Source organism: Phascolarctos cinereus, unplaced genomic scaffold, assembly GCF_003287225.1.
Source record: "Phascolarctos cinereus isolate Bilbo 61053 unplaced genomic scaffold, phaCin_HiC Scaffold_7;HRSCAF=346, whole genome shotgun sequence".
In the NCBI taxonomy this organism is placed as follows: domain Eukaryota; kingdom Metazoa; phylum Chordata; class Mammalia; order Diprotodontia; family Phascolarctidae; genus Phascolarctos; species Phascolarctos cinereus.
In genome coordinates this window covers 160952748-160969379 of record NW_027556180.1, presented here as the reverse complement: position 1 = coordinate 160969379, position 16632 = coordinate 160952748, and the positions used below count along the sequence as shown (strand labels likewise).

Below are 16632 nucleotides of genomic sequence, written 5' to 3'. Positions count from 1 at the left end.
CAGGAGAAAGTGAAATAGTGTGGGAAAAGCCTTGACCTGAGAATTAGAAAACCTGGGTTCTAGCGCAACTGTATTGTCTTGGGCAGATGAGTCTGTGACCATCTTCAGTGTTTCCCTCACAATGCTTATGCATTTATATATTTTGTTTTCTCTCTTCTCTTCTCTTCTCTTCTCTTCTCTTCTCTTCTCTTCTCTTCTCTTCTCTTCTCTTCTCTTTCTTCTCTTCTCTTCTCTTCTCTTCTCTTCTCTCCTCTTCTCTTCTCCTCTCTCTTTTCTTTTTCTTTCCTCTCTCTCTCTCTCTCTCTCTCTCTCTCTCTCTCTCTCTCTCTCTCTCTCTCTCTCTCTCTCTCTCTCTCTCTCTCTCTGCCTCTCTCACCCCCCCCATATTTACTTGTTGGTGAATTTCCTTACCCTCATTGTTTGCACAAGTGCCTAGAACTATGCTTTGCACTTAAATGCTCAATAAATGTTGAACTTAATTGAATAGTAGTCATTTAATATTTGTTGCTGTTGTTGATAATGATTTTTGGGCTCTTTGTCTCAGTTCCTGCTCCTTTGCTATACTTCTCCCAACTTACTTGTTCCTAACACATAGGAGGAGCTGTCTATGTCTGGGTATACAAATTCATCTGGAAAAGAGATCTACGTTCAGTGGATAGGTCAATGTTTAATTTTAAAATTTTTCATGTATAGTAGATTGAATTTGGAAGAGGAATCAGGAAGTCTGTTTTAGTTTTATAACAACCATTGCTATTGAGAAATCATATTTTTCAGTGCATGAGAATCCTCATTTATGGACTTGATCTACAAGAAAACCTCCCAGCCATTACAGCTATTAAAAAAAAAAATGAGTTGGCTCAGGTCTGAGCTCCCAATTCTTTGTCCTTGTATGAGTTGGATTAGATGACCTCTTAAATCCTTCAAATTCTAAGATTATGTGTTTCTCTGATATACCTGTGGTGTAATAAGCAAGTAGGCTAGTTTTCTTATGGAAATTTGTGGTTATTTAGATTTTTAATACTTTGTAAAACTCTTTGGATCATTTAATATACGATATTGGATCTTATCTTCCTGGTAAATGGTAGATAAATTACTTTTTTTTTACTGAATTGTTTAATCACTACTTTAGACCAACATACTAAACTGTTGCCCAGTTTCTCCAACAGTAAATAAAAAAAGTACATAATGACACATTTTTCAGTTTTGAGTGCTAACACTGGATAATTGATATATTAAACCATTACTTTTTTATTTCATGCCTTTTAAAATGTAAATTGATGCTGGCTTTATTAATTTTCATGATTACCATTATTATTACTTTTTAAAATTATCATGCACTTGTTTTCACATGTTGGGTCCTATATAAAGACAGATAAATAAATGTGCTCTTAATCTTATGTGAGCTTATTTTTTAAACTAAGTGATGCTCAATAAACATTGAATAGATAAATTTATTAAAATATTAATCAATTTACCTTTGCAGAATGAACTAGAAAATTGAGGCAGTTATTTAGATGATACAAGGAATACCATATCCCCCCCACTCCCCTATGCTTTCCCCCAAACATCTAAGTAATTGGGATCATTTCAGAAAGGTGATAGATTTAGGGTTCAGACTGAAACATACATTTGTATACATATATTGAAGGAATTTGTTTTTCATGATGGATATTTGTTGCAGGAATTTTTTTTCTTTTTTTTTCTGATGGGGTATAGAGTGAGAAAGAGAGAAAATAGGTTTCTGTTCATTAAAAAAAGTGGCAGGGTATTACGCATGTGAAATGTTGCATGTACTTTCAGATGAGGTCACTGTATTGTTTGTTTTACTTAACTGTTTTGCTTATTTACAAGAGCCCTCTCAAGAAGTGGGTGTAATCTGTAAATGTTTGTAATGTAAAAACAACACATATCAATAAAACTTTAAAAAGGAGACAAAAGTGATCAAGGTTTAAAAGCAATTTTAAAAACCCTCAAATTACTTAGAAAGTTGCTTTAGTTTTTCCTTTTTGTTTTCTTAGTGTAAACATAGCCTGAGTTTAAAAAAAAAAGGCAAACCATAGTTTATCAAGTGGATAATACAGAATTCACTGGAGTTTGTAGGCCTACATATTCTGACAGAGGAAATCTCCACCTCTTCACTTATTCAGGAAAATTCTCATAAAGAAATAGGTAGTTCAGGAACTTCTTGGATGAAGAAAGAAAGGGAGAGTGTGGCAAGTGTCATTTAGAAATGGAGTGTGGTCTGGGAAAAGATCATAGACCTCATGTGTCATGGACTCCCTTTGCAGTCTGCTTGAAGCCTGTGAACCCCTTCTCAGAAAAGCATAACAAAAGTGTAGTGTATGTGGTTCCAGTGATTGAGAGGAAAGGGCAGCTTTAGGAGGGAAAAAAAATTTTTTTTAAACCCACAGAATTTTGCTAATGTCGAGTGAAAGAAAGCCTAGTGGCATTTTCCATGCCTCCTGCTTCTTGAGAAGAATTGGCATGTACAGAAGAAAACAGTTTTATGTCTGTCTTGGTAGTTTGAGTTTACAGTAAGGCATCACACTGAATAGAAGGTGGTGCAATGAATAAAATGCTGGGTGTGGAGTCAGGGATATCTGAGTTCAAATTGAGCCTTGGACACTTGCAAGCTGTACGATCCTAGGGAAGTCACTTAATTTCTGTTTGCCTCAGTTTCCTTATCTGTAAAATGGGAATAATAATAATTGCACCTTACCACCCACCACCCACCTTGGAATTGTGAGGATCAAGTGAGATGATAATTGCAAAGTACTTAGCACCCTGCCTGGCACATAGTAGGTGCTATGTAAGTAGGAGAAGGAGTAGTATACAATAGGCTATGAGGAGCTAGACTTCAGAAGGAAAGTTTAATGGTAAACAGATAGACATCTGTTTCCTTTACAGAATAGGTGAAATTACCTGGATTCCTATATAGGCCACAGGTGAACCTCAAAGCTATAGAGCTGTGAGGTGTGGGAGAGGGTGCTAGATGTGGAGTAAAAGAACTGGGGGGGGGGGGTTCAAACCTAAATACTACCAGTAGGACTTTATTGAAGTCCCTTATTTTTCTAGGACTGAGGTTCCTCATAAGAAAATTTATTTGGGACACCATCACAGGCAGCCAACTAGTGGGGACTGAGTTTACTGATTCTTCCAAAGAAAATACTATGTATACAGCAAAAAATAAATAATACTAATAATAGAGAGAAGATACTGTGATAAGCTATGTCATCTACCTTTCTGGAAAAACTATGAGTTAATTGTGGGTACAACTAGAAAGTTGTTTCTAATTTACAGCTCTAGTATAACAACGGCATAATAACCAAATGGATATTTTGATTTTTATGTTAGCGAGGGTTTCCATATTAGATTCACTTCTCTTTTACTTTTGAGCAATGTGAATAGGCTATAAAGGAGGCCATTAAAGAGGAAATTGGGTTGTTGTTGTGTTTTGGTTTTTGGTTTTTTTAGCTCTAAAATGAAAAAAGCCCAAGGGAGAGTGACATACTGTAGTATACAACATACATTTTTCCTGCCATAAAATGGCATTTAAAAAAAATAAACCTGTAATTAAATTTCTCTTTGTCATGTTACAATGCTGTTTCGGAACTAACATAATGCACTTTCAGAGAAAATTAATGCCATTCATTAGTATAAATCATAAGCTTATGGGACCAAGCAAGTCCCCATATGGATTTGAAATTGGGGGTGTTAAACCATTTTTTTTTTCCATATTCATTAGTGAATGATGACCCAATAATAATCATGGCTGGTGGGCTTCTTCAGTTAAATAAAGGATTGTATTGGAAGGATTCAAAACCTAGGGCTTTGTTCTCAGGCTTTAATATTTTAATGAGCCTGCAGGCTTGGCTGCCTGCGAATGAGCTGGGATTTCTAAGTGTGTTGTTTAATGTTAGCAGTTGTAGAAGGATGTTCATTAGGAAGCTCTTGTTTCAGCTTCTCAAAGAAACTCCATTAAGAAAGATCTTTCAGCAGCATGGAGGGCCTGAAAGAGAAAGAGGGGCGGGGGAAGCTTTTAGCTTCAGGCATTAAGGGATATTGTATCAGTAGCCTTCATTCCAAAGCCTTGCTTCTAAGCAGTAATTGGAGCAAATATATCTCTAAAAAAAAAAAAAAGATTAGTACAGAAGGACAGTGGCTGTTGTCCCTGCAAGAGGAGGGCCCTTCATCTTGCAGCTGAATCAATATTACAACTAATTATTTCTAGTTATCTTTTATGGGTTTGTAAGACATTTCTTTTGTTCAGTATATAAAAAACCTATTGTTTGATCAGTGACTGACTAATTATGATAAGTAATTTGAAACATTCTTGATGAAACTTGTCTGTTAATTAACATCAACAGCAAATGGAAAATAACAGGACAACAAAGTGTTAGTATGTCCACTGTTCTCTGAGATTGATGAGATCTTTGTATGGAATTCCCAACACACGAAAGCTGCCAATTCATTTGAACACACATACACACATACAAAACAAACAGGTGGGAAGGTCTGACTCACCATGAAGGAAAATTTCTTGCAGAGTTAAACAAAGAACTACTGAAACATTATGACTGAGGGAGAGGTTAAATAATTAGAGCAGGACAGAACACACAGATGCTTCTCCTAAAGGGTGTATTTACTCCTCTCTCCTTCCACTCCTTTAAATCTTGATCCCTAAGACCATAGTGGTAGACCATCCCATGCTAGGGTGCCATGGTATAGGACAAATTTGATTATTGAGGGTTTAGAGCTGCCCAGTGGGCAATTTTAGAAATATTGCATTATGCAGTATTGCTATTCAGTTCAACTCAAATGTCATCTCTTTTCTGTTTTTGGTTCTTTTAGATTTCTACCTGGACAAGGACTGGTACTATACCCACAGATAGGAGACAAACTGGATATAATCTGCCCAAAGGTGGACTCTAAAACTGTTGGCCAGTATGAATATTATAAAGTCTATATGGTTGATAAAGACCAAGCAGATAAATGCACTATTAAAAAGGAAAACACACCTCTGCTCAACTGCGCCAAGCCAGACCAAGACGTTAAATTTACCATCAAGTTTCAAGAATTCAGCCCTAACCTCTGGGGTTTAGAATTTCAAAAAAACAAAGATTATTACATTATATGTAAGTACAAAACGCAAATGTTAATACTGATTTATAATATTAAAGATAAGCTGAATGGGTTGGTATGCTTTTAAAATTTTTCATAAAATGATTTCTTGGTAAATCTGTTTCATTGAGGATATCTGTGTTCATATGCTTCCTTTGAAACTCAGTTCGGTGTATTGCAGTATAATAATAATATTGGCTAAATGCACATGTGTATTTCTAGATAAAGATTGTATACATGCATAAAATGAGAAAAGGGTTTGCCTAATAACTAGTAGCTACTTGAAACATTTGTACATTTTTATTTTCTTTCTAACAAAATCTATTTTAATGATTGCCTATGAATCTTTGATAGTTATATCCCACACAAATAATATCTTGTCTTGAAAAAAAATAAGTGGGTCTTTGTCTTAGACCTTGTGGTTGCTTTTTACCACGATTATCATGATTATCTTTTAGTTAAAACTGGCTTAAGATATTTGATATGGAGAGCTAAAGTAAAGGCATTAAGATAATTCATTTTATTTTTGTTGACACACTTTGAGCCTTAACCAAATGGTATACAACTGGGAGAATTATACACAAACAGTGCAAATCATAGGAACCCAGAAATGCCAGCTATATTGCTTATGGAACAGTCTTTAAGAGATCACAGATAGTATGAATTTTCACATCCTTGGGTCAAGTCAGGTACTGCTTTTCTTAATAAGTTTTAATTAATAAAATTAATAGCTTTGCAGCTATTTAATAAAATCAACATATATTAATTAGGTGCCTGAAGTCAGTGAGGCACTCTGCTGTGTAAGAAGATAGTATCAGAAGGTCAGGATTTGAACTGGGTCTGTGGAATTTTGACAAAGTGAATTTTTATCTGAATTATCTGAATAATTATTCAGATACTTTTTTTTGGAGATTCCCATAATATTGAAAATATTTTTTTGTTTGAGAGGTACACATAATTATTTAAATTTTAAACTTACATAAGTCTTTATTCTCAACTCCTAGTAAATCTTTTGATCAAACCAACAAATATTGAGAACTTAAAATATACAAGGTTCTAATTGTATTAAAGAGATAGGAACCAGGCCCGTGGTTTCATTGAAATAGGACACAATTGAGAAAGGAAACTCCCATTACCAATGCATAAATGACTTGCCTAGGATCATATAGGATGTGTCCCAGGCAAGACTTGAACCCAGGTCTTCTTTGCCTTTTAGGCTGGCTCTTAATCTGTACTCTACAATGCCTCTCTCTTTTTTGTATTATAATGTCTGTAAAATAGAGGGTGTTGAATCAGAATCTCCCAGTGCTTAAACTACTTTTTGCAATCAAATTGGAAACTATTGTTGGCTCTCTCATTCCACTAGGCTACCACGTTTTACTAAACCAAGTTAATACTCTACTGGATGTTATTCTAATTTCTACTGGGACAATCTTGGCAAATAACAGATATTTCCTAATATATTTTGTTGTAATCAAAGCAAAAGCATCAAAACATTTTACAGCTGAAATGAACAACAGTACTAAAATTGCCTTCAAATTATTGTGTAGTTTTTGTCTCTTGGGCTCTTTTTGAACCTGTAATACTAGAGATACTACAAAACAGCTTTTAAACCAAGGTAATTCAGAGTGATACAATCAGAACAAGTCACACAAAATAAAATCGGGCAAAGTGATATTGTGGGTAGAGGGACAGTTGTGATAAATGAAAATGAAAATCAACCTAAGGGATGAGATAATCAGGTTAAGGAGGAAACATATAAAAATAACATCAAGGGATTCTTTTTTTTTTTAAGTAAGATATAGTTACTGTGTAAGTAAAAATACTAATGCTTCAGAAATGAGATTTGTTGTTACTCTGACAGTTTGAACCTGGTTTGGTTTGCTTTTGATAGGGAGGTGGAATAAGACTGTTTGGTACTAAGTGGTTCAGATGCACAATGTGCAGCTTTACTATTCCAAAGGTAGCTGAATTTGAATAAATTCAGTTTTTTAAAAATTGCTGCCTTAGAGTAAATAGTTCAGAGCAGACCAGTAATAACAGAAGACATTACAATTCATCCATCCATCCATGCATCCATCCATTCATTCATTCATTCAACAAACATGTAATGATTTCCCACCCTGGTATTAAGGCACTATGTTATAGGCTGAGGAGAAAATATGGATAAATGATGGCATTGTCCTCCAGGTTTATAATCCAGTTAGGGGGCTTAATATTTAGTGAAATGATTCTCATGATCACTCCAATTCTTTTTTTAAAACCCATATAACTTTAAAGCAACAAGCATGTTGTTCTCCGATTGACCTTTGAGTCATAATAAATGAGTAAAATTGTTACAGGTGATTTTTAGTTGGGGTAGATAAGCCTTATATTAGCTTTATTATTTAATAAGAGAGATAAAACTCTATATTATATGAAATGTTACTTATGGAGCCATGGGATTTAGAGCTATTAAGGGACCTTATAAACGATCTAGTCTAACCCCCTTATTTTGCTGATGAAGAAACAGATCCAGAGAGGTTAAGCAACTTACTCAAAATCACATAGATAGTAGTAGCAGAGTTGGGATTTTGCAGTCTTTCAAGTAAATAAAATTAGTTCACCCGTGTGTCTGGAAAAGTGAGTAGTGTCACATAATCTTTATTAATATGGTAAAAATGGGGTTCTACTTAGACCAATGGCATTTCAGTTTTTGAATCAGTATGTTAGACTGAACTATTAGATCATAGGAATTACACACAAACACACACATATTTTATGAGTTGATGCTGTTATCTGAGTGATTGGCTTGTGAGCAGTGGTAACTTACTATAAAAATGATATGATAATGTGCCTTCAGTATTTCTTAACCCGGTGGCAGGGGGTCATAGTAACTAGTTTAAAGAACTGAAGGGTTGTTTGTGCACCACTTAGTATATGAATATCAAATAATTAGAGAAGGTATGTCAGGCTCTGAAGTTCATCAAAAAGCTAAAGCAACCGGAAGTTATATTCTCTTATGGTTTTCCCCCCATCTCGTTGCTATCCTCGTAAGATTGTGAGAACTACTGTTTTACAGAACTTGCAATAACTTTAAGGCAGGGCCCAAAAATTTGTTCTAGATCTAGAAATCAGATACAAAAGGAAGGAATGACATTAATTTCATAGGGAAGTCTCATTAAAAAGTACTTTCAAATGTACAAGTATAGTTTAATGTATTCCACCCAAGCCCCCTTATGGTCTCACTACAAATAATCTCAAATTTTAACCTTAGTAAAGATTGAGATTTTGCCCTAAATAAAAAGAATTGCATCTCCCCCTACCTCCAACATTCAATAAGATAGATAGGTAGAACTTTTATCCAAGAAGGGGCAAGCTTGCAGCCCACATCTTTTTTTTTGAGCAAGCAAATTTAGGAATATGGATATAGAGTAGGGAAGAAGTAGTCCTCACCCATTACTAAAAACAGACAACTTTGTGAGTTGGAAGACATGTCATATAAAGGATGGTTGGAAAGCAGAAGTTGTTGCTATAGGCACATGTGTGACTCAGTTTCATTGCTTTTGGGGGGAGGGGAGGAGAGATGGACTTGTTTGCTAGTAACTATAATGCATAATGTAATATCTTTACTACACAGGATTTGGTTGAATTAGAATAAATACAGTTGTTTAAATGCTGCTTTGGGAAAAATACCAAGTAGATCAATCATAAAAGCAGAAGACATTAAAATTCATTCATTCGTCTATTCTACAAACATTTGGATGTGGTTTTGGGGGAGGCCTGCGTGGAGAGAAGCTGTAGCAGGGGCCCCACACTCAATGAGATGTGGTTTGTAACTGGTCTCAGTGGAGCCCTGATACGTTCAGAAATGTATCTCCCCAATATGTTCTTCTGGTGTCCAAGGTCCTGAGAGGTCCAGCTGATGCATGGTGAGAATGTCAGTTGCCTGTTATTGAGATATCTTTTCTTCCACTTCCAGAAAGAACTGTGTTCTTAAATGGTACTTTGAATGTCTAATTTCAGGATGTTTATGACTGAATTTTAATACTGAAATCTGTACACATTATTGAAAGGAGCTTAGGCGATATGATGAGATTTCTAGGTAGGTACCATGAATTTGTTGAGTTCTGTTTTGATATGCTAGAGAATATATAGGTGCTAATTCCTCTTCAGCCCCACAGAACTGATTTTTATGTAGGCCTCACAGAAATGGGGGTGTAGATGGAAAACAACTTAAAACTCTAGTCTAAATCTAAATGCTAATTCTTTTGCCTTTTCATATTCTTCCAAGGCAATGGAAGGAGAATTTTAAGATAAGAAATTATTACTTTCCATGGAAACCAAGGTGTTTTAAAATTATTGCTTCTGATATCAGGACACTCACAAATTGGGTACTGTATTAGTATTTTTTATGATCCTTAGAGAGCAAATACTCTGTATTTTAGAAGTAGGTAGACTTTTAAAACCCTAGATTTTTTATTAATTCATTCATTCAAAGAGTATTTAATATGCTCAGCATTGTGAAAATGGAAGTACCGTATATACTTAACTCTCTATGAGTCTTCATAATAACCAGGTTTTAAATACCATAACAATGAAAAGGATTGTTCACTCTCTACAATGGAGGTAGGACGAGAAATGAGTTTGAAGGAGGATATGATTAGCATGGTTTGGGGGGTGTAATCCAGAGTATCAATTGATTTATTAATTAGTATACAACAACTCCCAAATGAAATGTAAACCAAACATGAGATTTTTAAAAATTTTCCAGTGAAATTATTAAAGAATTTCTGGCCCATTATAATTAAGATCTTTGATTTAAAGTGTTACCAAGTCATAAAACACAGTTAGCCAGTTTGGAGAGATAAAAGAAAATCATGTTCATTAGTTGAAATTATACTATTAGACCTATAAGGTATCTATTAGACTGCCTTAGGAAAAGTCTTACAGAAACTATGTGAAGCCTCATTGTCATAGCTTACATTAGAAGAACATTTGCTTTGGCACCCAGCAAAACGGAATATATGGGGTTTAAAGAATATTTAACACTGGGGCAGCTAGATGGTGCAGTGGAAGACCTGAGTTCAAATGTGACCTCAGACACTTGAGACTGTGTGACCCTGAGCAAGTCACTTCAACCCATCCCCTCACCAAAATAATTAATATCAATTTTTTCAAATGACTTGCCCAAGTAATTGGCTTTGGTCTTAAATTATATACATTGAGTGTTTGAAGAAGTGCTTTATTACTCTTTGGTCCTACAAAGATTCCCCTACTCTTAAACAGAATAAGACGTTCATTGGATTTAAAACAACAATAATAATTTTAAATAACTATGTAATAGTTTTTCTTTTGTATTTAATGCAAATTCATGTCAGTTGTGAAAAAGAAACTGCTTGTGTGCCATAATATGTAGCCCATCTCCCAAAGGCAAGCAAATCCTTTTTGATTTAGTGAGTGCTCAAACTAATACTGGCAAAGTGTTTCTGGTAAAATGTGGTGTTTTCCTTTATAACTATGCCATAGAGCTTCTGTTTGGACACTTTGCATGCCTGTTTTAAATTTTGTGTTTCAAGGAGGTAAGCCAGAGCTGAATGAATCAGCATTTTGGTGATTTGGCAATCCTGGACACCCACCCCTTCATGGTTTGTGGATTGGCCATCCAACCTTCTGAAGCAGCGAGCCAAAGTACATGTGAAAGGATTATAAAGAGGTTTTCATTGTATGACCAACATTACATGAGTCAGAAGTTGCATTAAAAGTAGAAGCCATTTTATTAGTTTTTTTTTAAAATTAAGTCAGTGAATAATAGCTGTGACAAAGCTGTTAGGTGGACAAAGAAATCACTATTAAGAGACTAGATCTTGGTCTGGCTTTGTAGGGGCTTTTGATACCTCTATATTTGCTGCACTATCTTGTTAGAAACCACCAAGTTCCTGACCCAAAAGAATAGTCTAAAAAGCCAGGCCCCAAAGATTATGTTTGATTAAGAACTTTTTTTTTTTAAATAAAGTATATACTGAGGTGTGGCCAGCAAATTCATACATGGGTGTGGTATTTCCCAGAGCCACACTGCGACATTCCATGCCATAGTAAAACATTCTTTAAGAAACACTACTGCCTAAGTGAATAAGACAGTCTAAAGACCTTTATTGGTTCAGTTCCCCAGAATAGATATTTCATACCAGCTTATAAGCTTAGCAATTTATTATTTTTTTTTCTATTCAGAATAGCACAATGAATGAAAATGATTAAATGGATACTATAGTATGTTTAAAGTATTAAGACCAAAAAAAGAGAGCATTTAATATCCCTGTCTCCTTGTTAAGTATAGATGAATTTACTTTTTTTGTGTATGCTGAAATACTCTGTAACCTCTTTCCTGAGTAATCTGGCTTTAATAACTTAACCTTTCAAATTTTCTTTTTTTTGTGTGTGATTTCTAGAAGCATAGTCATATGTCTGAGTAAGAGGGTTGCATACTTTGCAAAACCCAACCAACAACCCAAACCTCCCAGCCCCACACTGCATATATTTTGTGATCAGATATTCTTCCAAGATTTCAAATAGCCAAATTTGATGAGAGGAGGAAGGCAGATGAGGAAATAGCAACAGTTTCCATTGTAGTTATATTTTGCTTACAATAACTGAAATATACATGTTGTTGTTGTTATCTGATGGATCATGTGTAGATTGATGATCCTTTTAACCGACTCCACTAAGAGGCATAGTGTATAGAGGACTAGGAGCCAGGAAGATCTGAATTCAAATCCTATTTCAGAGACATTCACTTGCTGTGTGATCTTAGATAAATCATTTTAATCTCTTTCAGCCTTACTTTCTCGATCTGTACAATGGGAGTAGCAATAACTCCTACTCAGAGGGTTGTAGTGAGTCTCAAGCAATGCAGTATAGGTAAAGTCTTTTATAGACCTTGAAGTTTTACGTATGTAACTGCCAGGTGTTACTATTAACTTTTCTAATTTTATACTTAAAATGTATCACTTTTGGAAATGACCCCCTCAGCCCACCAGCCTGTCATACAGGAGTCTGTCGTTCCTCCTTACTTGGTGCCCTAAACAGTGCAATATATTCCACAGAATCAAAGGCACAACTGTCCTTTTTCAAAAACTAGAGGGCCTGGGGAAGGTGGCTTGGTAAACCTGTAATTTTTCTTTTACAAACCATCTATAAAATAAAACCTGAAGGAGTTTATAAGTTTCAGTAACTTATGATCCAATTATAAGGCCTCCCTTACTCATTTTCTCTGGTTATTATAAAGTACTTTTCTCCTCTGTTTCCTGTTACCAAGAAACGCTCGCTTGAATCCTCTGGGACTCGATACTGCCCAAGCATGTTAGCAGATCCTTTTTAATACCTAGAAGAGACAGACAGGGAGGAATCTCCAGATATGTGTAATCATTCTCCTCCCCACCTTGTATTTCCATCTAACTCTAATGTCAGAAGTTTTTGCATAAAGAAGACTGTTATCAACTGAAAATTTAGGAGTGGTCTAATGTGGTTTGAAATCTCTCCTGTAGATTAAAAAAAAGTGTTTAAAAGTTGCCTTGACGATGTGACTGGCCAAGGAAGTACATTACTACCCAGATTTTCCCCTCTGTCAGAATATTAGATAAGCCATGTATATCATTTCTTAATGTAGATTGATAGTTTGAAGGTCACTTTCTGACTTGGTTGAAAGCTCCCAACAGGGTGTGTACCAGCAAAAACTACTTGCTGGGCTGAAGATAAATAAAGCTCATAAAAGTTATGTTATTAGAGAAGGAAAGTCTTAATGCCTGCTGTATAACTTCAAGTGGCTAAACAAAGTCTGTGGCCTCAGGGCTTAATGGAATTGTGGCCCACTGGGATTTTTGTCTGTCACTACACGGAGTTTGGAAGAGAATGAGGCCAAAAATAGATTGATGGTATTGGTTCACATTCGGTGGCATTACCTGAGTAGTTGTGAAGGTTTATCACCTTTAGAGCCAGACACAGGTAGTATTTCAGGAAACTGGTAAGTACCACCTCTCTATTCTGAAGGGCAGCTAATGAAAGAACAAGATTATTTGATTGTTAAAAGGATGAGGGGTTGGGGAGCAAAGAGAAACTAAAGATATTATATGTAAAACGGATATGAAAGCAGACAGAAAATGAAGAATGATTACTTAGCAGGAAAAAAAATTATTTAGGAATTGCTCAGAATGAAACTACTTTTAATATTTCATAAGATACGATTTAATATCCAAGCTACTATTTATTTATAGCCTTTTTTAGTTCACTTAGCTTTATAAATGATTTAACAATATTGGAGATACGGTACTAATGCAAAAAAGGAAACAAATTCTCTTCTTAGCCTTTAAATATTCATCATCCAGATCAGAGTTTAAAGCAAAATGAAATGCTTTAAAAATGAATATCCAACAAAGGTGTAGAAAGACATTATAAATATCTATTACTATATGGAGGCATATTTACATAATTTTAAGAAGCCACACATATTTGTCCCTAAATCCAAGTCCTCATGCCAAGTTCCCTGTAGTAAAGTTGGCAGTGCTATAAGAATTAAAAGAAGCTGAACTAAAGAATTAAGGCAGTTGAGGAAAACATTCCTCTTCAGAGGATGTGCTTAAACATCTCCATTGGTCAGATAGAAGCTATGTTCCTCCCCTACCCCCCAAAAAAAAACCATACTGTTACCTATAATTGAATTTTTATAGTGTATTCACACATTTTTTTTTCAAATAGATCCTCATTTAGGATAATAGCACATTTTATAACAATATAGTAGTAATAACATCTTACACTTATTTTTTAGGTTTTCGAAACATTTTTCCTTATAACACTATGAGGGAAGTAGCGCATATATTATCTTTATTTTACAAATGAGGAAACTGAGGTTAAGTGAACTGTTTACAATCACAGATTAAAAAGTATCTGTGGTAGGATTTGAACCCAAATTTCATAGCTCAAAGTCCAACCCTCTTACCTACTATATTACCCTGTCTCTCATATATTAGAAATAGAGAAAACAGGTAAAAAACATAGACCTAGAGATTTGAGGATACATAGTCACATATATCCATGTGTATGCACACATGTGTATATGTATGTGTTATATATGGGTATATATATATCATGTTATGTGGGGAGGAGGGAGAGAGGGACAGAAGAGAGAGGAAGAGGGACGAGAAAGTGAAAGGTAGGGAGAGAGAAAATGAACATGAAACGACTTCCGGGGTTATATTATGTTGGGCCTCTAGTCCCTGGCATCATTTGGTAACTGAAGATCTTAACCCCACAAAAGATAAATTAAATAAACTATTACTTTAAAATGATGGAGAAAGATGCAAGAAAGTACATGTTATTGTGATTTTGTCAGCAGTTCGTTAGATCTGGATTTTCACAGTCATCCTAGTAACCACTTTGGGGAGCTCAGCCATGTGACTTAATCGTCTACACCTCCATTTCTTCAGGAGACCTATGCTGTTATAAGATAAGTTTGTGAAACCCTGCAATGAAAGATGCTGTAGAATAGAATTCTTATACAAACACCATCTCCGTCTACCTTAATAGCAACCCCTAAATGCACATGCATATTCACACATGTATTAAACTTCTGACTAGCTTAGCCAAGTAAAAGTGCTACTGTTTTTGGCAAATCCCCGGTAGTATCATAATTGATCAAATTACAGAGGTGCTAAACTATGTGTTACTGAAGGATAGTTATGTGATTGTAAATAGCTTTTTGTGTTTGCAATGAAGCCCAGTTTTGTTGTGCCTGATGTAAAATCAGGAGATGAAGGTATTCTTTTATCGAAGCAAACATGTGGAAAATTGCTTAGATTGTTATAGTATAGAACATCTCCCCTGAAAGAAATGAGGTTCATCTATAGGGCAAACTCAGACAGTAGCACTTTATTGGGGTTACTGCTGGTCTCTAGATGGTCAAAGCAAATAATGTCATGTCCATCTAAACTATTATACCATCAGAGGGGCACATTTTCTCATCTCTAGTGTTATATTCTAAACTGTCAGTAGACATTAACTCAGTCAGTGGTGATGTCCTACCACCTAGAGATGAACTCTGCCTCAAAATGATGTTTTCCACTTCAGTGCCACTCGTCTGGCAATTACTGGGTCATTAATATCATTGCATGCAATTAGTGACAGTAGAATGAGCAAGAGGTTCGTGAGTTTGTTGGTTGTTGGGTTTTTTCTATCATTATGAAGTTTTTACTATAACCCTTTCTTAACCAGACACTTCCATCATTATACAAAAGCCGAGAAAAAAAATTTATTTTTTTAAACAGCAGATTCAGTCAGAAAAGAAGTTTGGGTTTTCTGTGTGGGAAGGGTAGGGTACAAAAAATGCTTCCTCAGATAATATATACCATGGATTCCTTTTTTTTTCCTTCCAAAACTGCCAGTAGAGAAAATAGCAGTCACTTGGATGTTAACCAATTCCATTAGTTTTGTTAAGCAGACCTCATCATGGCAATAGGGAAGCATTTCCCTCTATTTATATTTGTTTGTGTATAATGAAGCTCTTCTCACTGTCTCTAGAAGGCCAACTGGGTATAATGTTTACTGACTTCAGTTGAAACTGATCATTTAGTTACCTTCTTAAGTCAACTCCGGCTCATCTTAATTAATGGCTTTTTGTCGATAATAAAATTTCCTCTCACATGTATAATGACAAAATCTCTTTATACTATTGACATTCAAGCTCTCGGTAAATTTACCCTGTTTGAATCACTGTGGTAATAAGACAAGATCTCTTAAAGTGTGCCGATGAGCAGCTTTTTTACCAAGTCATTTCAGAACTTATCCTAATGAGATATTCCACCAGCATGAGTCTTTATAACTTTTTAGCAATAGAATTTGGGGCTTGTTAAAGGATTCTCCACCCTAGTACAATTGATTTCTTAGAACTTAATTATACAGGAAATACAGTGGTGGATCTAGCTAGAGAGTTTGTTGGGTTTTTTTGGGGGGGGGTTTGAAGGGTTGGAGGTGGGGAGAGTGTTTGATAGAAGAGAATAAAGTAAACTACACCATACTAACTTTCATGCATTTTAGCAAACTTCTAGTTGAAGAAAGGCAGACAATTTATTATGGCCAGGACTATTTGATCTTCCTGAGAAAAGTAAGATTTGTTGGAGGGCACTTGGGAAGGTACTTTGCACTTTGTTATTCTCTATTGTTTTTGCTCTAGGGACTAGGAAGTGACAGTCTAGGTTTGTCTTTTAAACAAAGTTAATGATGGCCTCTGGTACTCAATTTGATTAAATTAAGTAGTCTAAGCTGTAAGTATTCTGTATGGATTTAAAAGACTGTGACAGGTCTGTGAGTAAGATGAGGTGGAATTTGTTGTTTTCTGAATCCTATGTATTTACTGTTTCTTAATTGTTACTATTACCTGCACTTTTGAGTTTGACACCTAGGGATGTATAGGTAAGACGCATGCATTGTATTCGCTCCTTGACTCAGTTGTGCATTTCTTCCTTTTTTCTCACCTGAGAATGG

At 35.3% G+C, this 16632-nt stretch overlaps 1 protein-coding gene across 1 annotated transcript in view; it reads left to right on the top strand.

Moving 5' to 3' along the window:
- EFNB2 (ephrin B2) overlaps positions 1-16632 on the top strand; it is a 52049-nt gene that overhangs the window by 21626 nt on the left and 13791 nt on the right. The window contains exon 2 of the mRNA XM_020970072.2: positions 4852-5135. Within this exon, the coding sequence (XP_020825731.1) occupies positions 4852-5135 (284 nt within the window). The remainder of the gene's footprint in view (positions 1-4851; positions 5136-16632) is intronic.